The sequence below is a fragment of the Eumetopias jubatus genome, unplaced genomic scaffold, assembly GCF_037043125.1.
Source record: "Eumetopias jubatus isolate StellerSeaLion01/CBP00866 unplaced genomic scaffold, mEumJub1_p1.0 scaffold_11, whole genome shotgun sequence".
NCBI classification, from domain to species: Eukaryota; Metazoa; Chordata; class Mammalia; order Carnivora; family Otariidae; genus Eumetopias; species Eumetopias jubatus.
Genome location: NW_028274817.1, coordinates 86,455,493 through 86,483,352, shown reverse-complemented (window position 1 = coordinate 86,483,352; position 27,860 = coordinate 86,455,493). Strand labels below are relative to the sequence as shown.

At 49.6% G+C, this 27,860-nt stretch overlaps 2 protein-coding genes across 10 annotated transcripts in view; one reads left to right on the top strand and one right to left on the bottom strand.

Annotated features, from left to right (window-relative positions):
- Positions 1-6,099: 6,099 nt before the first annotated feature.
- Positions 6,100-8,550, bottom strand: NDUFB11 (NADH:ubiquinone oxidoreductase subunit B11). The gene is made up of 3 exons (XM_028113512.2): positions 8,124-8,550; positions 6,486-6,616; positions 6,100-6,323 (listed from the first exon to the last, which is right to left on the bottom strand). Exons 1-3 carry the CDS (start codon positions 8,328-8,330, stop codon positions 6,197-6,199), a joined length of 465 nt encoding a protein of 154 aa, XP_027969313.1. The 5' UTR covers positions 8,331-8,550; the 3' UTR covers positions 6,100-6,196.
- A 303-nt stretch (positions 8,551-8,853) lies between these two features.
- The window catches only part of RBM10 (RNA binding motif protein 10), a 29,351-nt gene continuing 10,344 nt past the window's right edge, over positions 8,854-27,860 (top strand). For 2 of the 9 annotated variants that reach the window (XM_088028807.1, XM_028113452.2), the window contains exons 1-5: positions 9,028-9,182; positions 11,161-11,302; positions 23,012-23,195; positions 24,640-24,870; positions 26,757-26,826. In XM_088028807.1, the coding sequence (XP_087884933.1) occupies positions 9,113-9,182; positions 11,161-11,302; positions 23,012-23,195; positions 24,640-24,870; positions 26,757-26,826 (697 nt within the window). In that variant the 5' untranslated portion in view covers positions 9,028-9,112. Of the gene's footprint in view, positions 9,183-11,160; positions 11,303-23,011; positions 23,196-24,639; positions 24,871-26,756; positions 26,827-27,860 lie in introns of all 9 variants that reach the window. The other 7 variants (XM_028113454.2, XM_028113453.2, XM_088028809.1 and 4 more) reach the window with 5 other exon arrangements.

Below are 27,860 nucleotides of genomic sequence, written 5' to 3'. Positions count from 1 at the left end.
GTGAGAGAAGGAACACAAGCCGGGGGAGTGGGAGAGGGAGAAGCAGGCTTCCCGCTGAGCAGGGAGCCCAATGTGGGGCTCGATCCTGGCACTCTGGAATCATGACCTGAGCTGAAGGCAGACGCTTAATGACTGAACCACCCAGGCGCCCCCCTCATGTTTCTTTCCTGAAAAAAAATCATCTTTCTTTTTTATTTTTTTAAATTTTTTTATTAACATATAATGTATTATTTGTTTCAGGGGTACAGGTCTGTGATTCATGAGTCTTACACAATTCACAGTGCTCACCATAGCACATACCCTCCCCAATGTCTATCACCCAGCCACCCCATCCCTCCCACCCCCCCTCCACTCCAGCAACCCTCAGTTTGTTTCCTGAGATTAAGAGTCTCTTATGGTGGGCGCCTGGGTGGCTCAGTCCTTGGGCGTCTGCCTTCAGCTCAGGTCATGATCCCAGGATCCTGGGATCGAGTCCCGCATCGGACTCCCTGCTCCGCGGGAAGCCTGCTTCTCCCTCTCCCACTCCCCCTGCTTGTGTTCCTGCTCTCGCTGTCTCTCTCTCTGTCAAATAAATAAATAAAATCTTAAAAAAAAAAAAAAGAGTCTCTTATGGTTTGTCTCCCTCTCCGGTTTCGTCTTGTTTCATTTTTCCCTCCCTTCACCTATGATCCTCTGTCTTGTTTCTCAAATTCCTCATATCAGTGAGATCATATGATACATATCTTTCTCTGATTGACTTATTTCGCTCAGCATAATACCCTCTAGTTCCAACCACATCATTGCAAATGGCAAGATCTCATTCCTTTTGATGGCTGAGTAATATTCCATTGTATATATATACCACATCTTTATCCATTCACCTGTTGATGTACATCTAGGCTCTTTCCATAGTTTGGCTCTTGTGGACATTGCTGCTATAAACACTGGGGTGCGTGTGCCCCTTCAGATCATCTTTCCTTTTTAAAAAAATCGTTTTCAACAAGGCCTAAGCTGACCACCCTATTTTGTTATTTTTAAAGATTTATTTATTTATTTGAGAGAGAGAGCACGTGAGCTGGGAAAGCGGCAGAAGGAGAGGGAGAGAGAGAATCTCAAGCAGACTCCCCACTGAGCACAGAGCCCGACATGGGGCTTGACCTCACTACCCTGAGATCATGACCTGAACCGAAATCAGGTGACTACCCTATTTGAATACAAGCTTCTGTCACCTTACACTCCTGATCCCCCTTGAATTTATTTGTTTGTTTGTTTGTTTACTTTTAAGTAATCTCCACACTCAATATGCGGCTCGAACTCACCACCTGGAGCTCAAGAGTCAGATACCCCCTGGACTGAGCCAGTCTGGCACCTCCTGGTCCCCCTGAAATTTAATGCAGACTTACCATCTCCCAACGTACAAATAATGTCATTGGTTGCCTTATTTATTGTCTGTCTCCCTCTGCTGGAACGTAAGCTCTAGGAAGGCAGGAAGTTTTGAATCTTTTTGTTCCCTGCTGTCTCCCCACTGCTTATAACAGTGCCTGACATCCAGTAGGCACTCCATAAATATTCGCTGAACGAATAGCTCCTGTCATGCTGAGCTTTTTTTTTTTTTTTTGTGGCCAGTTTTCACCGAGTCTACTGTTTCAGGACCAAGAAGTGCAGGTTCACGTTTTGTGGAGAACATTGGGTCTTCCCACCAGTTTTCCCTCAACACATTCCAAAGCTCAGAGTTGTGCCTGCCGTCAGTTTGCTCTATGGTGCTTATGTCTAGCAGTAACAGTCGTGGATCTGGTAAGATATTTGGTTTTATTTCCTAGGTAATCCAGGACAAAAAGTGTAAGCAATGTCCCTTATGCAGTCCAGAATTATCTAAGACGAGCTTCGCTAAAGCTTCAGGTCAACTTTGGGTAGTGTATAAAATCTAAACTTCTAACCATGGCCCCTGGGGCCCTATGGATCTGGCTCCTGACCACCTCTATAATCACATCTCTAGCCACTCTTTTCCTGGAAGAGCCCAGGGCTTCCAGTGAGCACAATATTCCAGCCACACTGGCCTTCTGGTGAAACTTCTCTCCTCTGTGGGTTTCTGTGTTTGCTAACACCGGTCTTACCCACCACCTTGAGGGAAACTCCTTGAGGACCCAGACTGTTCTAGTGGGGGTGCATCCAGAAGCCAACCCTGACACAAGAATTGAAGGCAAGTCATTGACTGGAATTCCAGGAAGCACCTGTAAGGCAGTGGGGAAGTAGGGCAGCAAGACAAAGAAGAGAGAAGGCAGCCGATGGAGACTGTTAGTTAGTAAGCAACTTAGTGTTGGGGGTTAACCTGAGCATGTTCCCACTGTGGAGTTCTGGGGGCAGGCAGAGAACACACACCTTAGAGATGTCCCATCTGAGGGCCCAGGGGGCAAGGGTGCTTATCTACCAGCTCTCATCAGTCATTGGTTAAGGGCTGCGGCTAAGGGGTGTTCATTTCCTGGCCCTTCCAGCCTGCCAGGCCCACAGACAGAACAGAACGGCCTTCTGCAGCTTGAGAGGAAGCCCTCCAGTGAAGACATACAGACACTGGCGGTTGGCAGTTGGCCAGCACACCCCAGAGCTGTAAGGACACGCGGATCCAGGCAGGAAACTGACTGTCTGTTACAGGGCCTGTGACTGTCTTGTTCGTTGGGTCTTGCACATAATAAATGCCCTGTGAGGTTGAAGGATGAAGGAGGTTGGTATCCGTTATGTTGCTGGAGCAGAGTTGGGTCCAACAGATCAAGGTTCAAACATCCCTGGGGTCAAACGGTAGGGTGAAAGTCCTCTGTTTGGGCCCTCTGACCACTCACACCGGCCCCCACGGTCACCCCCACCCTGGGAAATCCTGGAGGACAAGGATGCTGGTATGTATCAGTGTCTGGTACACTGTCAGGACTTAGCACAGGGTAGGCAACAAACATCCGCCTCTTCAGCCCAGTGTGATCCTTAAAAGGGCAGTGGCTCACCGGAACGGCTACAGTGAGAATGATGGAGGGTGCTGAGCGATGGCGGGGATGTGGCTGGTGTTCACCACCGAGGGATGTGGAGATTGGAAAATTGGAGTCATTTACTGATCCCATTTTGCCCCATGGCTTAGGTCTTAGGTCCTAGGTATATGCCCAAGAGAAATGAGTGCATCTATCCATCAAAAGATGTATACAGCAAGGGATGCCTGGGTGGTGCAGTCGGTTAAGCATCGGCCCTCTGCTCAGGTCATGATCCCAGGGCCCTGGGATGGAGCCCCGCATCGGGCTCCCTGCTCCGAGGGAGGCCTGCTTCTCCCTCTCCCATTTCTCCTGTTTGTGCTCCCTCTCTTGCTGTCTCTCTCTCTGCCAAATAAATAAATAAAATTTGTAAAAAATTTAAAAAAATAGAAAAGGTATATAACAACAAAAAGATGTGTATAAGAATGTTCACAGAATCGGGGCGCCTGGGTGGCTCAGTCGGTTAAGCATCTGCCTTCTGCTCAGGTCATGATCCTGGGGTCCTGGGATCGAGCCCCACATTGGGCTCCCTGCTCAGTGGGGAGCCTGTTTCTTCCTCCCCCTCTGTCCACCACTCCCCCTGCTTGTGCTCTTCTCTGTGTCAAATAAATAAATAAAAATTTTTTTTAAAAAAGAATGTTCACAGAATCATTCTTAATAGCCCCACACAGAAAACTACCCAAATGCCCATCAACACTGGAACGGATGAAGTGTGATCTAGTCACACAATGGAAGAAATTACAGCAGTGAGAAGAAACTACTGATTATATAACAACATGGTTCCATCTCACAAACATCATGCTGAACTAAAGAAGCTGGAGAGAAAAACGTGTGATTGCATTTATATGGAAGTCCCAAACCAGACAAAACTAACCTAACGTTGTTCGAGGTCAGGAGAGTGGTTACCCTTGGAGCGGGGGTGGGCGGGGAGGGGGTAGGGTTGGACCTGAAGGGAGCTTCTAGTGTTTGTTCATGTTCTCTTTCTCAACCTGGATGCTGGTTACACAGGAGCATCCAGTTTGTAAAAAGTAAATGAACTTTGAAGACTGTATGTATCTATTTTTTTAAGATTTTATTTATCTATTTGAGAGAGAGAGAGAGAGCATGGGCAGTAGGGGCAGGGGGAGAGGCAGAGGGAGAGGGAGAAGCAGACGCCCCACTGAGCAGGGAGCCTGACTTGGGACTCGATCCCAGGACCCTGAGATCATGACCAGAGCTGAAAGCAGACGCTTAATTGACTGAGCTGCCCAGGCGCCCCTGTATGTACATTTTAATTCAATGGTCAGAACAAAGAAGTTTTGAGGTGGCCGGTTGTGGCTGGGAGGGGAGGGAAGGTGGTATCGTTGCCATCAGGAAGGGAGCAAAAATATGGATTTTAGGATTTAGTCCAAGTGCAGGCTCCTGTTTGGCCAGAATGGTTTCTTGAGGTCCTGGGAGCTGGATGAGGAGGCAGAACTGGGGGGAACTGGAGGTGTGCAGCCTCAGTAGCCGTAAGCCTGAAGGGCACTGATGGTAGGGCACAGTCCCTGTACCAGAGGTAGCAATATCACATTTCCCAAGCACATACTGTACCAATCCGTGCCCTAAGCGAACGGACATGCCTGCATACCTGCCCTCATGCAGCTTACCTCCTGGATGGGGTCAGTGGGGGATAGGTTCTCCAGGCCGATGGTAGGGTATGGCAGCAACAGGCTGAGGTTTATTATAGGGAGTAATCGCCCAATATACTCAGGTACTTGGGTGGCTGGGATAACACGGCCGTCTCACTTTCAGTCCCAGTAACAGCAGGCTGGAAGGTGGAGAGTGCTCCCTTTACATGTTGGGATTCTCTGCTTTAGGGCCTATCCTCAGCTTGGGAGACAGGCCCCACAAGGAAGCACTCAGCAAGTGCAGTTGCTCACTTCCAGGAAGGCTCTACGTGGACGTTGCTCCCACCTTGGCCACAGGCCAGTGGACTAGGGCTCCTCCTGAGACTCAGTAGCTAGGGGTAGAGACATCACCTCTGAAGTCCCAAGCAGGAACAAGCACAGAGATGGTAGCAATGAGCATGTGATGTGGAGTTCTGAAGTATGGGCTGTGGAACAGGGCCCCCGGGGAGACGGCAGAGATGCCAAGGGCATGAAGGGGAGCCCAGATGTCCAGACTTAACAGGGATTTAGGAGAGACTCCCTGGAAAGAAACAGACAGCTAGAGCAAGTCTACTGAGCTCCATCTTCCAGAACACAGACAGACACAGGGGGCAAAGACAGACAGAGCCTGAAAGAATGAGCCCCTGATGCAAGGAGACAGCCTATTCCCAAAGAATGTGCAAGGGGAGAATTCCAGAGGGGAGAGAGAGAGAGAGAGCGAGCGAGCAAGCAGGCAGGCAAAGACACGCATGCATACACAGAGATGTGCATCTTGTATGCGAGACCACCCAGACTTGGGCAGAAGGGAAGAGAGGGGCATCCAGACTCACCAAGACACAAGACAGGCAGAAACTCCAAAGCGCAGAGAGAAACAGAGAAGGTGGCGACGGAGACAAATGCTCATCCTCGTTAATAGAAAAGCCCTACTCTGCCACACCACCCTCAATCCCCAGTCGTTCCGGCCCTTCTTCTAAGATGGTTGCCACTGACTTCTTCCTATATGCCAAACCCCCATCCAGAGGAGCCCTGAGCCACCCTGTAAGAAGCCCGGACTATTCTGCTGGAGAGGGATGCCACATGCAATAAGACTGAAGTGCCAGACACACGAGTGAAGAAGCCACCTTGGATGTCCATCCCAGTTAAAGATGCCTCCAGCCCCCCTGCCACCATCTGACTGCAACCACCTGAGGCCCCAAGAAGAGCCACCTAGCTAAGCTCAGTCGACCACAGGACCATGAAAGGTAATACTAAATTGTCATCTTAAGCCACTAAGTCTTGGTGCCCCCTCTGTCTCTCTGTGTTCTGGAAGATGGAGCTCAGTAGACTTGCTCTAGCTGTTTCTTTCCAGGGAGTCTCTCCTAAATCTGTTTGTTACCCAGCAACAGATAACCAGAACACCGAGAAAAGGCTGCAGTGGCCTTTTAAGACCTGACATCCCCATTCCCACATCCCCCCGCCACAACAAAACCAACACCAGCCAGTCAGACTTTTAGTCCCTTTAATTAGGTGCTCTGAAGAAAGGGCAAAATGACACGCAGGAGTGGAGAAGGTGATGTTTCTTGAGCCCCGCTTGGCAATGGGTCAGTCCTCATCCTCCGGCAGCTGGATCTTGCTGGGGTCAAAGCAGTTGGATTCCATGATGGGGAGGCCATTGGCCTCTCGGAATTTAACAAGCCTCTCAGCCTCTCGGCGGGCCCACTCCTGCATTCTGGAGGCAGCAGCACGGGGGCAGACATGAGGGAGCCTCACTGGACACCAATCCCCATCTTAGCTCCCCAATCCCCACTGGCACAAAGAACAGGATGCCTGGCACAGTCCCCTTCAACCTCCACCCCCACCCATTCCACTCTCTTGGACACCCCCCATGCACCTGTAATCAGGCAGATAAGCTACAAAGGTGCTGCCAAGGACCAAGACAATGGAGAAGCCAAAGAAAAAGACGACCCGCATGTTCCAGACGTCCACAACAGGGTCCTTGTCATAACCGTGGGAGTCTGGGTTCTGTGGCAAGAAGAAGAAGAGGTCAATGAGGGCTTCCTGTGGCTCCACAAAAGCCTTTTTGCTGGCACTGCATAAGTTGGTCTCCAATTTCACCTCAGACCAATCTCCCCTCTCTCCTTTAATTCCTCTTTCTAGTCTTAGGAGTTGTCGACCTCCTTCCTACCACAGGGCCTTTGCACTTACTGTTCCCTCTGCCTGGAAAGCCTTTCCCCCAGATCTCGTCATGGCTAGATCTGTCTCCTCACTCAAAGTGTTGGCTTCATAATCACTTCCCTTAGGAGGCATTCCCTAGTCACCTTATCCATTACTTGTCTTAAACTACAGGAAATTGCCACTTTTACAGGTTAAAAATGGTTGAATATTGCCAACTTCCTATGGTTTCACCTAACAAAATTACCCCCACCCCCAAATCACTCCCCATCCACTTATCTTGCTTAACTTTCTTTCTAGCAGTTATTAGTTTACCAAGGTAGCATCTCCCCAGGTCCTATCACATTATCTTATTACACTCAATATTACTGTTTCCAAATATTTTACATGTTTATCTTCTGTGCTCTCCACTATCGTACAAGCTGTACGAGAGCAAGGGATTTATCTTATTTCCACACTGCTGAACCCTTAGGGCCCTGAACCGCACCTGGCATACAGCAGGCCCTGGCTCCTTACTTACAAAATGAATGGATAAATGAATAAGCATCCTGTATATCCACGCCAGAGGACAGTACTGAGGAAGAACCTACTGTGTGCCATACACAAACTTCCCATATCCCAGGGAGGCGGAAAGTAGCAATAATGATTAACACCTTCTAATGCTGAATACCAGGTGCCGGCAGCTGTTCTGAGCACTTTGACTCATTTAATTACATGAGGCAGATGTAGCATTTTATTTTCTAGAAGGTGTCCTCATACTTTCCCCATTTTACAAAGAGGCACCAAGGAGTTAAGCTACTTGACCAAGGTCACAAAGATGAGTAACTGTCGGTGCTTGTATTCCAACCGTGGCATTCTGATTTCAGAGTCTCTGCTATCACCACAGCACAGCGGACCTCATTCCGCCACACGTTCAGTTATGCGAGTTTGGGCAAGTCACTTAACACCTTCATGCTTCAGTTTCCTCATCTGTAGAACAGGTATGCTAATAGTATCTACTTCAAAATAGGGCTGTTTTGAGGATTAGATAAGATAACGTACGCAGAGTGTTTAGATTATTACTATTATACATGGGTGTTTAGTATTATTGTCGTTATATTATATTGCTTCTAACGTGTTTTGAGCATTGCCCACTTCAGGTTTTGATACCTGTCTGCAAAATAAAGCCAATCTCGCCGCTGGCCCTGAACTGAAGATTACCAGGGGACAAAGAAGGAAATCAAGCTAGGCCAAGTTCCCAAGTCTTCGAGGATTTCACCAGCAGCGCAATCCTCAGCCGCCTAAGAATGTCCTCTACCGCGCCCCGTCCGCCGGCCCCCGATTGACCCTTCTGGCGTCCGTTTCCACTCCCTCTCACCTTCTCATAGAGGTTTTCGTCCTCCGGATCTGGGTCCTCCTGCCAGCGTACGGTCGGTTCCGGCGTCCGCTTTCCAGCCACAGCCGACGGGGCGATCACGGCCCTGGACGAGCTGGATTCCCAGCGAACACGGGCTGCCGGGAGCCCTCGCGTCGCCGCTACTGCCAAAAAGCGGCGAGCGCACAACCCCAACAGCCCGCCCGCCATGACAGATTGTGCTGCCGGCTCTCAGGGGCGGAGACGGAAATGCGACTATGCGCAGCTGCAGTTGGCCCGAGCGCGACAATTGTCGCTCCGCCCCCGCTGCACTAAATAGGTCCCGAGTCTGGATTTGGTTTTCAAATGAAGTGAAGCGCTGAGCAGCCCTCTTTCCTTCCCTCTGTCATGGCCTCCCGGGGCGACCATTTTCCTAACCTCGGTCAGGCTAAGGAATTTCTGGCTGATAGGTCTGCCCATTTCCTTGATAAGAAAGCGTTGACAGTTGGGTGGATACAGGTCCCAGCCAATGGCACGGAGATCTCCCTCACCCTTTGGGGAAAGGGGTGGAGCTTCCGCTTGTCTTTCATCTTTGAAGGAAGCCAAGCTTCTAAAAAGCGGGCCTCGCGCGATTGGCCAATAGCTACTCCTTTTCGCGACTTGCGAGCGTTCGCAAGGAGAATGGGGAGGTGGCATACACTTGCCAATCAGAGCCGGCCAGGGCTGTCCGTCGGCGGCCGGCGACCAATAGACGAGGGCGGCCAGAGCGCGCTCCCTTAGTAGGTGGATGGTGGTCGAAGCGCCGGCTCCCTTCTCCTCGTCGCCATTTTGTGCTGGTGATTGCGGCCGGCTGGGAGTAGGCGGCAGTGGGTTTCCTGGGGAGGGTAGCGCGCTTGGCGCTTCTCCCCTCCCCGCTTCTCCGCCCTTCTGCCTCCAGCCTCGGACTTGGCGGTGGTGCGGGCCGGCTCCGGCTGAGCTGGGAGAGTTGGAGGAGGTGGCGGCGCGCCGAGGTGATGTCCGGGAGCCCTCCCTTGACAGCCCGGGCCGAGAAGGTGAGCGTCGTCGCTGGTCGTGGGGGCGGAGGTAAGGGGCCGGGGGCGGGCGGGTGCGGAGAGGAGGCGCGAGGGCGGACTACGGGACGTGGGCCTGGGCTACGCGCGGAACCGAGGGATGCGTGCATGGCCTGAGCCCGGGAGGGGGTGTCTTCCCCCCCCACTTTTGAGAGCGGAGGCGCGTGCGCGATTGGGGCACAGAATGGGTGCACGCGGGTTGGGGGAAGGGAGGGACCGATGGGAGTGGGCTTCCGTGGCTTACTGTGTCTGCGACACCGAACTTTATCCGTGGAGGGGCTAAGGTCTTTATCCATAGGGGAGGGGGTGTGCTATCTGCTCTGTGTGACTTGGGTACTTACCTATCCATCGGGTAGCATTCTGTGGCTCTGGTCCTTATTCTTGGGTGGGGGAGGAGGAGGAGGAAGAAGAACAAGAACAAGAACGTCTCTTTGACTCTGGTCTTTATCCTTGCAGTCTGTGCTGTAACTCCGGTCCTTATCCATGGGGAGGGGTCCTTAGCCATAGGGAGTCTTCCTGGGACTGGCCCTAACCAACCCACTTGCTAGCGGGGAGGGAGCGCAAGGAATGTGTGTATGACTTTACTGCCCCTTTGGGAAGGGGTTCGTATCTGTGACTCTGACGCTCATCCTTTGAAAGGGCCTCAGTGTGTGATTATGGCCTGTAATCATTGTGGGTTCCTGTCTTGCGATTTTGGCCCACAGTTATTCGGGGTGCGTGTCTGTGACTTTGGTCCCTATCTGTTGTGGATACCCGTGTGTGACTCTGAGCTCTTTGCCAGAGTCTACTGAGGGTTTTGTATCTGGCTCTCATCCACTGGGGCCCCTGGTTGTGAATCTAGCTCTTATCCATCTGGGAGCAGGCAGCTCTGGTTCCCTGTGGCTTAAGGAGGAAGAGAAAATTGGTTGTGTGTATACATGGAGGAAAGGTGTGGTGGCAACCTAGTGTTGGGCAGCTGTTGTTAACTGCCTAGCTTTGCCTGATTCCTGCTCAGAGGGTGGGGCCTGAAGATTCTGGGATACTTCTTGGTGACCCCTGGCCAGGTCACGTGGCTCTGGGGACTTACTTAGTTCTCAGGGCAGCCCTGAGGGTTGGGTGAAGTGACTGCCTTTCCATCCCAGCAGAACAGCACAGGGGTTGGGAACAGCCTCAAAAGGGCTCTTTTTGCCTCTGAATAAGTTGGACCCAGAGCCCTGGGGAGAGAACCACCTTGGGACCTGGCTGCGCATAAGAGACAGGGCGCATAAGAGACAGGGCTCGAGGCTGAGCCAATTGCAGAGTGAGGGCCAAAGCTGTGTTGGCCCGGAGCCCAGGGAGGCGTCAGCTGTCTCCCTGCCAAGTTAGCCCCTTTACCCTCTAGGCCTTTCGTGGTCTTCTGCTGTCTTGTAGGGGGCAGCCAGCCTCTTGTTGGGAGGATGAAATGGCACCTGGGGCCCCATGGAAGGAGCCTGGTGGGCGCCTGCAACTCCTGTTGTGAAGTCTTGCTTCCGTGCCTAATGTGCCTGATCTTAGGCAAATCATCCAGCACCGAGAACCCCCTGGGCAGGTAGCTCCAGGCTCAGACTTGTCTACCAGTCTCAGATGGCAGAGCCGTGATCACAGAATAGGTGGTACCACCAGGTCTCTCTGCAGGATGCTCCCTCTCTGCTGAAGGCCCTGCTGTTTCTGTTTTATTTTATTTAAGTAAGCTCTACGCCCAGTGTGGGGCTTGAACTCATGACCCCGAGATCCAGAGTTGCATGTTCTACTGACTGAGCCAGCCAGGCGCCCGTGGCCTTGCTATTTTAGGGCTGTGGGCTGTAGCTTCATGTGTGTGGGGAAAGGAAGGAGCCGGCCAGGTAGGGGCTGCCTTCCCACTCTGGTCCACAGAAGCACCAGGAAGTTGGGAAATAATGTCCCTGGGCTAAGGGACAGCAGAGAGCCTTGACAACAAGGGTTTCTCAAGGAGGCCCCAACTGCCTTGACCCCTTTCTTCCTTCTACTCTCCCCAGAGTCCCTGCAGGAGGCATCACCCAGGCTGGCAGATCATGGTGGCAGCAGCGGGGGTGGCTGGGAAGTGAAACGGAGCCAGCGGCTGAGGAGGGGCCCCAGCAGCCCCCGCAGGCCCTATCAGGACATGGAGTATGAAAGACGGTGAGTTACCCACTCCCACCCCTACCAAGCATCCTAGGCTTATCCCCGTGTAAGGATTGGTCTAGGAAGGTGCTAGGAGGGGACTTCCGGGCAGAGGAAACAGTGCAGCAAGATGATTGGTTTCTGTTCAGCAGACATTTACTTGGCACCTGTTGTGAGCCAGGACCTGTGCTAGACTCTGGCAGTGCAGTGGTGAGTGAGACAGATAAGACTGCGGCCTTCTTCCTCAGGGTCTCACAAGAGAGACCACACAGTTTACAGGTGACTAAGAAATAGCTTGATAGGTGCCATGGTTGGTTGTGGAGTTGGGAAAGGATCAAGAGAAAAGGAGGAATGGAGGCAGAGGTCCAGATTTCCAGTTTGGGTGACTCATATTCACCAAGGTGTGGACAGCCACTGCAGGAGGAGAGGCAGAGGTGTGTGGCAGGTGGGTGATGGGTTGTAAGTGCCTGTGGATTCTCAGGGGAGAGGTGTGGGCTATAGCTTTGGGTTGGAGGGATGGGTGGGAGCGGTCCTTTCAGAGTCACGCATTTGTGCAGGATAAGTATGGGGCAAGCCAGGTCAGATAGTGGGAGACTTCAGGACAAGGTGGGCTGAAGCCGGCAGGATATTTGTCTTAGAATGGGACACTCTCGTGTGGTTATTTTTATTTTATTTTTTTTTCCCCGTGTGGTTATTTTTAAACTGGTATGAACAGGAAACAGTTGGGACACTTGGTAAAATACAGAGATCCTGGGCCAACCCTCACCATCCTGGTAGATCACTCCAGTTGATTCTCATGCAGATGATCTATTCCTGACATATTAAGAGTGCCTAGGAAAGTAGACCTAATGCTCCCAGAAAGCCTCTGAACAGAGTCAGTAGATTTATAGAAAGTCAGGGGGGAAATAATTTTTTAAAATGTCTTACAAAGGGTTTCTTCTTCCACCACCCCCCTTTAAAAATGTTTTCTGAAGAGCGAGTCCAAATTTGAGATGGGGTCATCATCTAGTGTTATTCAGTCTTCTTAAAAAAATGTCTTTTGAAAGCATTCAAGTTTTGGGTGGTATTCTCTGGAAATGCTCTGTGGCAGTTTCTGAGTTTGAGTAGGTGACATACTTCCTTCAGACTTTATAACCAAATAAAGTCACTGTCTTTCTTTTGGCTTTCAAAAGACCTCGAGTGCAGAGGTTTAAGTTAAATCATACCTTTTCAGTTCAAGGTGGGTTTCTGTCATAGGTCACTGCAGGGCCTTCTCTTGCCATATTTTTTTTTCCTTTTTATTTCCAATTCCAATAGCTGTCCTGTTTGAAATGTATCCGTCTAAAATATGTGGCATTGTTTTGAGTGTCCCTGTTTTCAGTTTATACAAATGACAGAGAGCTACGGTTTTCCTTCTGTTTCCTGAACTTTGTATTACTCAGCACTGCATTTTTAAGATCTGTCTCCATTGCCATGTGTATATTAGTGCTTTGCTCCTAATTGGTCCCAAGGACACCATGGTGTATGCCTGTTGCCTTTTACTTAATGATTCCCTCAGGATGGGTACCTGTAAGATTCATCACTTTTTTGTCTTGTAATCTGTGCATTCAGAAACCTCTGTTCCTGCCTCTGGATTGCAAAGATTGTTTTCACTCTATAGTTTTCCCTTTCACGTTCAGATCTTTGGTAACATTTAAGAGTACACTTTTGAATATGGTATAAGGTAGGTTCTGGTTTTGTGTTCCTCCATATAGTAGGCAGTTTTCCCAGTACCTTTTAAATAGTCCATTCTCTCTTTATTGATTTGTAGAACGTCATCTCATTTCAAGTTCCCTCATGTACGTGGATCTGTCTTGAGTAATCTGATTTGTTTCATTGGTCTAGTTGCTTAATTCTCATGCCAGAACCTTACTGGTTTTGTTGTTATGGCTTTATTAGAATCTCTTAGCTCCCACTTTGCTCTCTTATTTATCAAAGTTGATTTTAGCCATTTGTGGGACTTCTATAAAAAATGTATCAAGTCCCTCGAAAACAGTCAAGAATTTTGATTAAGATTGCATCAAATTTATATATTAATTGGGGGGGGAACTGTCATCTTTGTTAATTGGTGATCTCATCCAAGGCCTGTATGGAGAATATTTTAAAATTCGTTTAAAGGACATACAAGGTGCTCCTGGGTGGCTCAGTCGGTTAAGCATCTGCCTTCGGCTCGGGTCATGATCTCAGGGTCCTGGGATCGAGCCCCATGTTGGGCTCCCTGCTCATCGGAGAGTCTGCTTCTCCCTCTCCCTCTGCCTCCCCCTGCCCTGGCTCATGCTTTTCTCTCACTCTCTCAAATAAATAAATAAAAATCTTAAAAAAAATAAAATAAATCTATGGGGTGTCTTTGTGGCTCAGTCAGTTAAGCATCTGACTCTTGATCTCAGCTCAGGTCTCGATCTCAGGGTCGTGCGTTCAAGCCCTACTTTAAAGTGAATGAATGAATGAGTGACATTCAAATCTGAATAAATGAAAATAGAAGTCTTGTGTAATTCCTAGGTGCTTCAATAGTTTTCATTGACGTCTTATTTTCTTTTACATTTCCCAAGCTTGTGTTTGCTGGGGTAGAGGAAAGCTGCTGATGTTTTTCTAAGTTATCTTACCCCTGCTGTACTCTCTTGTTATTTCTGATTATTCATTGTTGATTCTGATAGTCTTTCTAAGTAATTGATCGTGCTGTATGCAAATCAATTCTGTCACTTCTTTTCCCTCACTTATAACGTTGTCTAGGACTTTAGTACCATATTAAATAGTGTCAGTGATACTGGGTACACAAAATAAGATTCATTTTGGCAGGTTGTAACAGAAAATCTGAAGAATAATGGCTTAAACAATGTAGTTTATTTTCTTTTTTTTTTAAGATTTTATTTATTTATTAGAGAGAAAGAGAGCACGAGAGGGAAGAGGGTCAGAGGGAGAAGCAGACTCCCCGCTGAGCAGGGAGCCCGATGCGGGACTCGATCCCGGGACTCCAGGTTCATGACCTGAGCCGAAGGCAGTCGCTTAACCAACTGAGCCACCCAGGCGCCCTGTAGTTTATTTTCTTTCTCATAAAGGACATCTGCAGATAGATGAGACACTTCTGTCTCATAAAGGACATCTGCAAGACATTAGCAGTCAGTCCCGGCCTGATAGGCAGCCCCGTCTGCTTAGCCATCAAATTGGATGTGTGCTGTAGGCTGTTAGAATGTAGCCTTTCATAAACCAAGGAAATTCTCTAATCTTAGTTTGTCAAGATTGATCAGAAATGAGAATCGGTGGCACCGGGGTGGCTCAGTCAGTTAAGCATCCGACTCTTGATTTCGGCTCAGGTCATGATCTTAGGGTCCTGGGATCAAGTCCCGCATCGGGTCTGCACTCAGCGCGGAGTCGGCCTGAGATTCTCTCTCTCCCTCTCCCCACCGTGCTCGCTCTCTCTCTCAAATAAATAAATCTTAAAAAAAAAAAAAAATTAGGTGTGCTTGGGTGGCTCAGTTGGCTAAATGTCTGCCTTCGGTTCAGGTCATGATCCCAGGGTCCTGGGATCAAGCCTCGCATCGGGCTCTCTGCTCGGCAGAGGGCCTGCTTCTCCCTCTCCCGCTGCCTGCCATTCCCCCTGCTCTTGTGCTCTATCTCTGTCAAATAAATAAAATCTTTAAAAAAAAATAATCAGTGTTGAGTTTAATGAACATTAAAAAAAAAAAAAGAAATGAGAATCGAACTTCGTAATTACATGCTTTTTTTCTCCTTTTGTCCATCAGTTTCACAAATCACATTAAATTATATCCTTGCCGTTGTTGAGATATACCTTCCTTGATCATGGTGTGTATGTTTATAACTTCTTATTTTGAAAAAAATTTCCAGTTTTCAGAAAAGTTGCAAGTACAGTAAACTCCTGTGTATCTTCTCCCCAGAACCACTAACTGTAAACATTTGACCACATTTATTTTACTTACCTATATGCCTCGCCATCCCCTTCTTCCCCATCCCTCTTTCTATATAGAGACGCAGATATATATCTACGTATATACATATATATATATAGGCAACTTTTTTTTCCTGTATCATTTCAGTTAGTGACTGACATGACCCTTAAGCATGACAGAACGTATGTCCTAAGAGCAAGGACTCTCTCTTTTGTAACCATAGTACACTTCTGAATATCAGGAAATTGAACATTGTTAACAGTACTTTTATCTTCTAAAAAGTCCGTATTTGGATGTCATCCCTTGTCCTTTATGGCATTGGTTCCCTAATCTAGGATCCTGTCCAGGATCACACACTACACTGCACGGAGCTACTTTGCATTTTTGGTTTCCTTTACTCAGGAGCAGTTACTAAGTCTTTCTGTTTCATCCATGGCCTCAGTATGTTTTAAGAGCACAGGTCCTTGGCTTTGTAGATGCTTCTGAATTTGAGTTTTCCTAATGCTTATTCATGCATTGTTGGCAGAAAAATTATTTAATATGTATGTTTTTAAAACACTGTTACATTTGATTAGGTGCTGTATTATTTAGGATATTTGCATCTGTGTCCCTCAGTAAAGTGGTCTTAACGATTTCCTTTTCTAGTGTCCATCTGACACTGAGTCACCATAGCCTCATGGCATGATTTGGGCAGCTTTTGCCATTTCTCTCTTTATTGGAGAAACTTGTATAAAAATTATCTGTCCCTTGAAAGCTTGTTAAAACTGAGCTTCGAAAGGGCCTGGGTTTGTAATCATTTTGTCTCGTTCTTCTGCCAGTTTTGGCAGTTTATGTTTTTCAGAAATATATTCATTTTGCAGAGGTCCTCATATATTAGGATTCAGTCCAGCTTTGTGGAAATGTATTATGAACAGGGTCTGTCTTTGGAAGGTATTTCATCAAAGTGCTCTGTGGCCAATGAAAAGTGTCCTTTACAAATGTCTGTTTGTAAAAGATCTGTTCTCTTCCCAGGTTTAAATAGCAAGAGTTCAGGATGCAAATTTATTTAGTTTAAGGGCACCTGGGTGGCTCGGGTAAGTGGCCAACTCTTGGTCTCAGCTCAGGTCATGATCTTGGCGTCCTGGAATCAAGGCCCTCCTCAGACTCCATGCTCAGCAGGGAGTCTGCTTGAGGATTCTCTCTTCCTCTCCCTCTGCTCCTCCCCCCTGCTCATATGTGCTTGTGCTCTCTCTCTCTCTCTCTCAAGTAAATAAATAAATCTTTAAAAAAATTATTTGGTTTAGATGCTGAGTGTCAGAGTTCAGAATTTCATCTGAACATTTATCAGCTGTTCGGTTCTTAAATTCTGAGGACTAGAGTTCACCTATTGAGGGATAACTGTGGTAAGCAAATACATATTGCTCATATCAGAAACCTTAAGGGGGGGGCGCCTGGGTGGCTCAGTCGGTTAAGCATCTGACTATTTCGGCTCAGGTTATGATCTCAGGGTCATGAGATTGAGGTTTGTGTCGGGCTCTGTGCCACGCATGGAGCCTGCTTAAGATTCTCTCTCTTCGTCTCCCCCTCCCCCCTCCCCTTCTCTAACAAACAAACAAAACAAAACAAAACAAAAAACCCTTAAAAATACGTCACTCATACCAGCCACTTCTTGTCCAGGCATTTATCATAAAGAAATAATTTGGGTTCCAAGCCAAGCTCACAAGGACAAGGACTTCATTTTATTCACAGCAGTTGTCTCCAGCACCTAGAACAGTACTTGACACATAGCAAATGTTACATTAATATTTGTTGAATGAATAAATGAATGAACAATTATGAAAAATTGGAAACCAACCAGATGTCTAGAAACATTTTATTTTCCCCATTTGTTAATTATCTTTGAGCTTTATGGTGTTTTTCCAGTATTTTATTATGAAATTTCAAACATACTGCAAAGTTGAAAGAATTTTACAGTGAATACCTCTTTACCCATCCACTGGACTCTACCATTAACATTTTACCATGCTTGCTTTATGACATGTTTATTTGTTTATGGTATTTTTTAACCCGTTTTTAAGTTTTTACAAAGCCAGATTTATCAGGCTTTTTTTTTTTAATGCCTTCAGGGTTTCGTCTTGCTTCGAAAGGCCTTCCCCCTTCTTGGGGTGATTCATTTTTTTCTTATGTTTTCTTTCTGATGTCTTTTACAGTTTCTATTCAGGGATTTCAATTTTTGATTCATCTAGAATTTACTTGGTATAAGAAGTGAGGTAGAGAAACAACTTTTATTTTCTTAAACTTTTTCAGTGAAGGACCAGAAAGTAAATATTTTTGACACTGCAGACCACGCCGTCTCTGTCACAACTACTCAGCTAAAAGCAGCCCCAGACAATATGTAAATGAATGGGTATAGCTGTGTTCAAGAAAACTTTATTTAGGTGACTGGATTGGGTCCACTGGCTGTAGTTTGCTGATCTCTGGGCCAGACCGTTATTGCAACCTGATGTTTATTGACTAATCCATTCTCGCCCTGTTCATTTGAGTTGCAACCTCTGGGTTACTCTAAATTTCCATGTGTGTTATTGTGTAGTGTGGACTCCGTTCGGTTTCACTGATCTGTCCATTTGTGTTTCAATTGTTCCACCTTTATATGTAATATGTTTTAATATTTGGTGAGGTTCTTCCCCCCCCATTAGACTTTTCTTTTTTAAACAGAATTTTCCTGACTCTTCTAAATTGTTTCTTGTCCTTTGCTGTTATAAACAGTGCTGTTGAATGATGCCTTTGTACGTGTGCAAGTATACTAGTATATTAAATTTCCAGGAAAACTGGGGGTCAGGGTAGATTTTTAGTTTTACCAGCTATTGCCAGATTCCCCTCCACAAGGGACTGTTTCCATTTTCACTCCTACCAGCACTACGAAAATGCCTCTTTCCCATACAGCCTTACCAACAGTGTCTTGTCAAATATTTGGACTTTTACAGATCTGTTGTGTTAGAAATGTTCTATCACAAAGCTTCCTTACAGAAGAATTCCAAATAATATATGTAGATACTCCACATTCCAGGAGGTAGAGTTTAATTCTCCTCCTCCTGAGTGTGGGCTAATCTTAGTGACTCACTTCTAAAGAACAGAGTGTAGAAAGGGAAAAAGAGAAACTATAGTGGAGAAACCTGGCAGACCCCACCAAAACCACACGGTCAGGGTCAGCATTGGCAGTGATAAGTCACATTGATATCATGGGCCCCCTTATACAGTGTGATCAGCAGGGCAAGTCACCTCTCTTGTATTCTCCCCCAAAATACCATAACCTCCATAACTTCTAGTCTAATCACAAAAACACAACGGACAAACCCAAGTTGAGGTACATTCTGCAAAATAGCTGACTAGTGCTCTTGAAAACTGTCAAAGTCATTAAAAAAAAAAAAAAAGGTAAGACTAAGAAACCTTCACAGGCCAGAGGAGACTAAGGGTGCATGATGACTAAAAGCAATGTGGTATCCTGGATTCAGTCCTGGAACTGAAAGTGGATGGTAGTGGGAAAATGGTGCACCTGGGTGGCTCAGTCATTAAGCGTCTGCCTTTGGCTCAGGTCATGATCCCAGAGTCCTGAGATTGAGCCCCGCATCAGGCTCCCTGCTCAGCGGGAAGCCTGCTTCTCCCTCTCCCACCTCCCCCCCACTTGTGTTCCCTCTCTCGCTGTCTCTCTCTCTCTCTCTCTCTCTGTCAAGTAAACAAATAAAATCCTAAAAAAAAAAAAAGTAGTGGGAAAATGGGTGAAATCCTAATAAAGTGTAGAGTTTAATTAACTTCTTAGTTTTGACAAATGTGCTGTGGTTACATTTGTCCCCTGTTAACGTTAGGGGAAGCCGGGTGAAGGGTATACGAGAATTATGTTATTTTCGAACTTTTCTATAAATCTAAAATTATTTCAAAACAAGTTTGACTTCATCAAGATTAGAATCCTAAGAACATCAAAGGACATGGTTCAAGAGAGTGAAAAGACAACCCACGGAATGGGAAAAGGTATTTGCAAATCATATATCTAATAAGGGATTAGCACCCAGAATAGAAAAACAACTCCTACAGCAGCACAGGAAAACCCAATTCAGAAATGGGCAAAAGACTCGAATAGACGTTTCTCCAGAAAAGACACACAAGTGGCCGATAAGCACAGGAAGAGATGCGGAATGACAAGTGTTGGTGAGGATGTGAAGAGATGGGAACCATGGTGCATTGGCGATGGGAATGTAAACGGTGCAGCTGCTGTGGGACACTGTCCAGGGGCTCCTCAAAAAAATAAATCTACAACTACCGTGTGGTCCAGCAGTTACACTCCTGGGTATTTACCCAAAGGACTTGAAAGCAGGGAGCCAAACAGATATTTGTACACCAGTGTTCGTAGCAGCATTAGTCACGACACCCAAAACAGCCAGTAGGTGGAAATACACTTGATCTTAGCCAAAAGGCCGAGAACCGATCAGTAGGTGGAAACAGTGCAGGTGTCCTTCAGCAGATGCATGGCCAAACAAAGTGCTGTATGCTGTACCTACATACACGTGCGGCCATAGCAAAGGAAGTTCTGACTTATGCTACGACAGAGGTGGACCTTGAAAACATGATGCTAAGTGAAAGAAGCCAGACACAAAGGAACAAATTACTATATGATTCCACTTACACGGGGTACCGAGAACAGGCAGATCCATAGAGACTGAAAGTAGAAGGGCGGGGGGGGGGAGTTAATGTTCAGTGAGTAGGGAGTTTCTGTTTGGGATGATGAAAAAAAGTTTCCGGAAACAGCCGGTTATGGTTGCTCAACATCGTGAGTATATTTTGTGGTAAATTTTGTGAGATCTCTATTTTACCACAATAAAAATGACTAAAAATACACAAAAAATAAATTGTAGACGTTTATTTTTAAATGGCCTGTCCAGGGGCGCCTGGGTGGCTCAGTTGGTTAAGCGACTGCCTTCGGCTCGGGTCATGATCCTGGAGTCCTGGGATCGAGTCCCACATCGGGCTGCCTGCTCAGTAGGGAGTCCACTTCTCCCTCTGACCCTCTACCCTCTCGTGCTCTCTATCTCTCATTCTCTCTCTCAAATAAATAAATAAAATCTTAAAAAAATAAATAAATAAGTGGCCTGTCCAGGGTAGTTTTAATTGTCATCCTTCGTTATGAGACAGAGCATCTTTTTAAATTTAAATTGTTTGTATTTCTTTCCTGTGAATTCTGTTCCTCTTCCTCTTCCCATGCTTTTTCCCAGTTAGTTTGTCCTGACTGGGGCTCATGATGGTTTTTTTCTTTTCCAAGCAGAAATGTTTTATTTTTATATAGTTAACTTTAATAATCTTTTCTTCTGTGGCTTCTGGATTTGGGTCATAGTTTTCCCCCATTTCAAGATTATCAAGAAATCATCTCATGTTTTCTTCTACTTTTATGGTTTCAGTTCTTCTATTAAATCTTTGACCCGTTTTATTTATTTTTTTTAAGATTTTATTTATTTGACAGAGAGAGACACAGCAAGAGAGGGAACAGAAGCAGGGGGAGTGGGAGAGGGAGAAGCAGGCTCCCCGCCGAGCAGGGAGCCCAATGCGGCGCTTGATCCCAGGACCCTGGGATCATGACCTGAGCTGAAGGCAGATGCCCAACAACTGAGCCACCCAGGTGCCCCAACCCGTTTTATTTTTATTATTATTTTTTACTATCAGACCGTGCATTTTATTTTTTTTTCATATTTTCCTGATTGTTTTATTTTTATTTTTTAGGAGATTTATTTATTTATTTAACAGAGACAGCACACGCACATGCAGGTAGGGGGAGGGGCAGAGGGAGAGAATCTCAAGCCAACTCCCCGCTGAGTGTGGAGCCCATCGTGGGGCTCAGTCCCAGGACCCTGAGGTCATGATGAGCTAAAATCCAGAGTCAGCCACGTAACCAACTGAGCCACCCAGGTGCCCCGATTGGTTTATTTAAAAAATTTTTTTTTCCTTATGAGAGGTGTGCTCTTCAAACCCCACCCCCTATTTCTCCCATCCCTTCCACCCACCTCCCTCTGGTGACCATCAGTTCTCTATAGTTAAGAGTCTGTTTCTTGGGGCGCCTGGGGGGCTCAGGCGCTAAGCGTCTGCCTTCGGCTCAGGTCATGGTCCCAGGGTCCTGGGATCGAGCCCCGCGTCGGGCTCCCTGCTCGGCGGGAAGCCTGCTTCTCCCTCTCTTGCTCCCCCTGCTCGTGTTCCCTCTCGCTGTGTGTGACTCTGTCAAATAAATAAAATCTTTAAAAATAAATAAAAATTTTAAAAAAAGAGTCTGTTTCTTGGTTTGCCTCCCTCTTTTTGTTTTCCCTTTGTTCATTTGTTCTGTTTCTTAAATTGCACATAGGAGTGAAATCATGCGGTATTTGTCTCTCTCTGACTGATTTATTTCGCTTAGCATCGTACTCTCTAGCTCCATCCATGTTGTCTCAAATCTTTGACCCATTTTTAAACGTATCGTGGTTTATATGTGTGAAGTATAGTCATAAGATCTTGGCGCTTGTCTAGGTATTTAACCTTTTTGCTTCAGTCATACTTGGGATCTTCCCATTTCTAAACGACGCCTCTCTGAATAGAGGCACCGTATCTATTTCTGCATGTTGCTTTTGTCCCCAGCATCCTTACTGACTTATTGGTTGTAATCATTTTTCATTTGATTCTCTTAGGCTTTGCAGGCATATCGTCATACCATTTACAAACAATGGTAATTTTACCTTCTCGTGTCCAGCTTTTAACCTCTTTTCTTCATGCTCTTGGTTCAGCTAGCACCGTAGAACAACGGTCGTAGTGGTGTTGATACTAGACATTCTAACAGTGTTGTTCCTGACCAGGATTGGGACCCTGCCCGCAGTAGTCTACTGTGGTGTCAGTTTTGTCTTATTTTAAGTAAACATGTATCGGTTGCTTTTAGAATACTTTTTAAGTCATTATTTCATCAAACAGAATTATCGGGCACCCACTGAGCACCAGGTACTGAGCTTAGTTTTGGGGAGTAGGGCAGTGGACCCTCTGGATGTGGTCCCCTCTTTTCCAGAACTCACAGTTTAGTCCTTTTCTAAATCATCAGAAAAATGCACGTGAGGGGCGCCTGGCCGGCCCAGTCAATGGAGCATGCAGCTCTTGATCTCGGGCTTATAATTTCAAGCCCCACGTTGGATGTAGAGATTACTTAAAAAATAAAACCTTAAAGAAAAAGAAACGTACATGTGAAATCAACTTGGAGATAATTATTTTACGGTAATCGCAGTAGGAGAAATTTTTAAAAAAACAGCCACCAGGGCCGGCAGGGTGATGGCGAAGCAGGGGGGCAGGGTAGCACAGCGCCCAGTGAGGCAGAGGGAGAGAGGGCGGTAGGGACCTCTGCCCGCAGACCCCGCAGACCTGGCAGGACCTTCGTGAGCGTTTTGGTGTTTTATCTTGAGAATGAGGGGGAGCCGTTGAGGGGAGCGCAGTGGTTGGGCTTGGTTGGCTTTGCCTTATGGAATACTTGCTCCCGTCGGGGCGTAGCGAATGAGCTGGGAGAGGCGTGGTGGGGGTGCGACCAGCCCTGACACCACATCTGAGGGCCTCCTGAAGGAAGACAGGCACGGGCCGGGGAGGTGGCAGAGGGAAGGAGAAGTGCATTGGATTTTTGAGGGGTGGGGACGAGCTCACCTCATGGAGTCCGGATTTAGGGAACCCCGTCATGAGTGGGATCTGGGGGCCCGAGGGAGCGAGTGGGCGGGAGCCCGCCCTCGCCTCTTGCACCTTGCAGGAAGGACTGCCCTCTGACCCCTCCCCGTTCTGCCCTCAGAGGTGGTCGTGGGGACAGGACTGGCCGCTATGGAGCCACTGACCGTTCGCAGGATGACGGTGGGGAGAACCGCAGCCGAGACCACGACTACCGGGACATGGACTACCGCTCATACCCCCGCGAGTACGGTAGCCAGGAGGGCAAGCATGACTACGACGACTCGTCCGAGGAGCAGAGTGCAGAGGTGAGGGCCGGGGAGGGCAGAGTCCTGCGGGGCCTCAGCTTGTAGCACCACTTGCAGGTAGCTCTCGGCTCCCATGCCTTCGGACTGCGCTCGGTGGCTTTGCCTCACCTGGAGGGTCTGTTCCCGCTTCCCTCTGTGAGGGCCCCTCTCCCCTCTGTGAGGGCTCCTCTCCCGAGTTGGGGCTCCCTGACTTCCACATGCTTGGCTCTATACTTCTGAGGGCCCCTGGCCATCACCTCTCTCCCTTCTTCCCTTTTTTAATTGGGGTCCATGGTTCACTGCAAGCCCTTCACTGCCTGCTCCCAGCCAGTTTGGGGCCCTTGAGGAGCCTCTTGCATGGGACCCAGCATGTGTGGTTGGGAGGGCAGTGGGGGGACTGGATATCACCCAGCAGAGTAGCCCTGGGACGCCAACCATGGGCATTCGCAGGGGCGGCAGAACCCCTCTAAGGAAGGGAAAGACCCTTCTAGGGCCTCTCGTTTGAGCTCAGGGGTAGCCAGTTCCACATTGCATAGTTAGCCCTAACCTGAGGAAGGCAGGCATGATGTTCACCCTCTGAGGAGGGTAGTCAGGGCCCAGGTCCAAGTAAGCAGGCAGGTCTCTTATCCAGCAGGGTGGGAAGGGTACTTTTGCAACCCAGCCCCCCGGGGACAGAGTGTGGGCGTTTAAGCTTCCCCACTGGCAGCTGTGATCTGTACCTGGATGTCTCCAGGGCACCAGGGGGCCCTGGGTGGACCCGTTGGGAAGGGTGCGAGCGGAGCACTGAGTTATCTGGTCCTCCTGAGGGCAGAAGGGCTGTGGACCCTGGCCTGGCCTGGCCTGCTTAGGCCTGGCAGGATGGCTTGGGCAACACGCAAGAACTCAGCCACCGCACCCTGTTAGGGGGAAGGCTAGTGGTGACAGAGGACTGGCCAGGCGGCGGAGAATCAGGGCCTGGGGGCAGTGCTGAGGCCCTCACACGTTTGCAGGCCCCTGCTGACTGGCTCTGGATGAGACACTAAGCTACTCCTAGAACCCTGGCCCAAGCTGGAAATCATAAGGCATGAGGAAGAGTTGTGCGCATACTAGCTGAGCTGTAAGGGAGGAGGAGGAGGCAACAGAGGGCAGGATGCAGCGCGCTGACCCCAGACCTGGGGAGGTTTAGGCAGTGTCTGGTCACCTGTCTGGGGGGGGGGGGTTCCCCCCCCCCACCGTAATACTGCCACCGGCCTCTCCCCGCTCCCACCAAGGCAGCCCCCAAAAGACCTCCGGGGACAGTTTCCCACCCCAGAAGGCTTGCAGTCCAGGGCCGACCCCTTTTGTCTGCCCTGAGCCTTTAGCCGGAGCCCGCCCGCCCACCCCTGGCTTTCAGAGCCTGCCTGCCTCAGAGAGCCAGCGGCCAGCCCCTAGGCCCACCCCAGACTGACTGCCCGTCTGGTGTCTCCCGTCTCATTCTGTCGGCCAGGATTCCTACGAGGCCTCCCCGGGCTCCGAGACTCAGCGTAGGCGGCGGCGGCGGCACAGGCACAGCCCCACTGGGCCGCCAGGCTTCCCCCGAGACGGCGACTATCGGGACCAGGACTATCGGACCGAGCAAGGGGAGGAGGAGGAGGAGGAGGAGGAGGAGGAGGAGGAGGAGAAGGCCAGTAACATCGTCATGCTGAGGATGCTGCCACAGGCAGCCACTGAGGATGACGTACGTGCCCCCCCCCATGGCCCCGGGCAGGCGGCAGAGCAGGAGGCCAGGCTGGGTCTCCTCCAGGGCCCTCAGCTTCTCCCTCAGCCCGACCTCAGCACCTTTTCTCCCTTTTCTCCCCCAGCACTGATCCGTCCTCTGGGCAGGCCCTTGTACTCTCCCGGTCTGGAAGGGAGGCTTGTCCGACAGGCTGCCTTGGCCAAGGGGCTGTGGTGGTGGGTGTGGGAGGGAACAGAGCATTCCTCCAGAACATTCCACTGGTCATCCATCCATTCTGCGTATGTTGACTGAGGGCCAGATGCTCACCGGGCCCAGAGCCGGGTATTCCTGGTGGCAGAGATGACGCGGGGCCCTGCCGCCCTGGGGATGGGGAGGGTCCCCATGGGATTTTTCTGAGGTTTTATCCACATTCTTTCCCCATACCCTCAACCCCTGCCCTCCTTTGTCAGCAGTGTCAAATATGAGTGGCCTGGCCACAGAGTTCTGCGTTCTTTGCCTTCCTTCGCCGCTACTGACAGCCTTCCCACCCCGTGCTCCGTGACATTCCCTTCCATATTCCTCCCTTTTCTTCTGTTCCCTTCTCATAGAGGCTTCCCCTAATGAGCCCCAGTAAAACCCCAGAGGGCCACTAGAATAGCCTCCTCCCTAGCCTCCCCGAGTCTCCTCTCTGCCCCCTCCCCTGAATTCTCTGCCCAGCTCTTCTCTGAAATCTACCGGCTGCCCGTTTTGTCGCAGAGAATATCCCACCTTTGTATTTGGGAGTTTCTCAAGGCTGGCCCAGCTGCTGTGTTCAGGGTTAGACAGTAGCTCCGTGCTGACATGTGCTAAGGATTGAGCACAGGGTGGGCCACAGGCCAGGTCTCATTTAATCCTCACAGCCACCCTGCGGGGAAGGTACTCTGTGTTTCCATCCTACGGATGAGGAAGCCAGGCCCCCAGCAGTGAAGCAGCTTGCCCCAGGTCCCACAGCCAGTGAGTGGCAGGCCAGTGAGTGGCAGGCCAGTGAGTGGCAGAGTGGAGCTGGGGTTTGGCCCTGGGCGGCTGGATTCCAGAGCCCACATCCTTGCTGCTTCCTGAGCCGTCCCTGAGTGTTTGCAGTCCTAACGAGCTCCCCTGTGTTTCTTTTCATCCTCAAGCGTGTGTGTGTGTGTGTGTGTGTGTGTGTGTCTGTGTGTCTGTGTGTCTGTGTGTCTGTGTGTGTGAGAGAGAGAGAGCTTTTTCACCTGATGAGGAAACTGGGGCCCAGAGGCAATAAGATTGCCGCCCGAGAATGCCCAGCACATGCTCCCAGGCTTCTGCAAGAAGCACCACTGGCCTAGAGACCCTGCCTCACCTGGTCCGAACCCCAAATCGCCTCTGCAGCTTCCCTCTGGCTTCACCCAGGAAGCTTTCCACACCCTGGGACCACACCTTTTGGTGTGGGGCACACGGCCGGGCTCTGCTCAGACCCCAGTCCTTCCCGTTTTGGTATTCACGTCACAGGTCTCTTGGGGCAAGCCCCAGCTCTCCTCACTGCCACTGCACCAAGCCTGTTGACAGACACGCGCACCCACCCCCCACCCCCCACCCCCCGCAGGCCATTCTTGAGCTGCTGGCTTGGCTCACTCTCTCATTGCTCTCCGCCTCTGAGGGTCACCACGCTGCCAGCACCCCCCGCCCCCGCCTTGCACCATGCCCCTTTCATTTCACTCACTCTCTGCAAGTCTGGGGCCGAGTGCTGAGACCCAGTGCTGTTGCGGGCCCAGGGCCGTGGCCACTTGGGGAGAAGCCCCGAGAGAGTGAGAGGAGGCGGTGTGTGCACATCACCGGCAGCTCCTCAGGGTCCTGGAGGCCTCCGGTGGCCCCCCGCATGCTGAGCCTGCCCCCATCCGTATCTCCCCGTACAGATCCGGGGCCAGCTGCAGTCCCACGGAGTGCAAGCACGAGAGGTCCGGCTGATGCGGAACAAATCCTCAGGTGAGCTTTTGTTCCCAGTGCCCCCCTTCCACTGGCCAGCCGCAGCCTCCAGTCTCCCTCCTGCTTCTGCCTTCTCCCTCACCCTCCCTGCCCTGCCTTCCTGCCACAGCTGGGAATGGGCAGCTTGGGGTGCCCTCTCTTCTTCTCTTCCCCTCAACCCATCCTCCTCACAGCTCTGGGGCTGTCGGGGAGGGGGGGCAGTACTGAGCTGAGTGCTCCCCGGGGGCAGGGCCAGGGCCAGGCTCCAGGGCACCTCCTCTTTGGGACTCTTTAAGTAACTGAGGTGGTAACCCCCTCCCCATATACTCCCTTCCCTCTCCCTTCTCCTTCCCCTGCCCCTCAGTCTCCCCCACGTTTTTCTGGTAACAGCCTGTGACCAGAAAGTAGGTCTGACACAGTCCCACCCACATGTCCCAAGAGGGGAGGCAGGGGATGGCTCTTACCCAAGGGTGCATCCCAAGGAGCAGCCAGGATTTCTGGCTTCACTTGTTCCCTCCCTCCCTCTTGCAGGCTGCTTGGAGCTGGCCTGAGGTTAGCAGGGTGGAGGGGTGGGAGTTGTCTCTGCAGGACCTCTGGCCCAGGCTCCCCAAGGCAGGCACAGTGGGGCTTCACTGCCTGGGCTTCTCTCTCCATCTCTCAGTCTCTCTCCTCCCCACACCTCCATCTTTCTCTCTCTCTCTCTCTCTCTCTCTCTCTCTCTCTCTCTCTCTCCCTCTCCCTCTCCCTCTCCCTCTCCCTCTCCCTCTCCCTCTCCCTCTCTCTCCTCCTCTTCCTCTCTTCCTCCTTCTCTCCCTCTCCCTTTCCTTCTCCCTGCCCCTCTTTTCCTCTCTGTCTCTCTCTTCTTCCCTCTCTCCCTCCCTCCCCCACCCCAGATCATACCATTTCATCTTCCTGTGCATCCTAACAGTTACTCTTATGGAGATCAAGCATGCCCCCCCCCCAAGTCCTGCCATGTCTAAGCCCTCCCTGTGTGTATCTCCAGAAGAGGAGCTGCTCTCCTGCAGCCTCAAGCCCTGGGTCCCTTTCCCACCCCT

What these genes read in the sequence shown, in the direction of transcription:
- NDUFB11 (XM_028113512.2), bottom strand. Translation starts at nt 8,330, where the DNA reads ATGGCGGGCGGGCTGTTGGGGTTGTGCGCTCGCCGCTTTTTGGCAGTA. An exon ending in ACGAAAACCTCTATGAGAAG is followed by an intron (nt 6,617 to 8,123) that starts GTGAGAGGGAGT and finishes TTCTTGCCACAG; the next exon opens with AACCCAGACTCCCACGGTTA. An exon ending in GCTTATCTGCCTGATTACAG is followed by an intron (nt 6,324 to 6,485) that starts GTGCATGGGGGG and finishes TGCTGCCTCCAG; the next exon opens with AATGCAGGAGTGGGCCCGCC.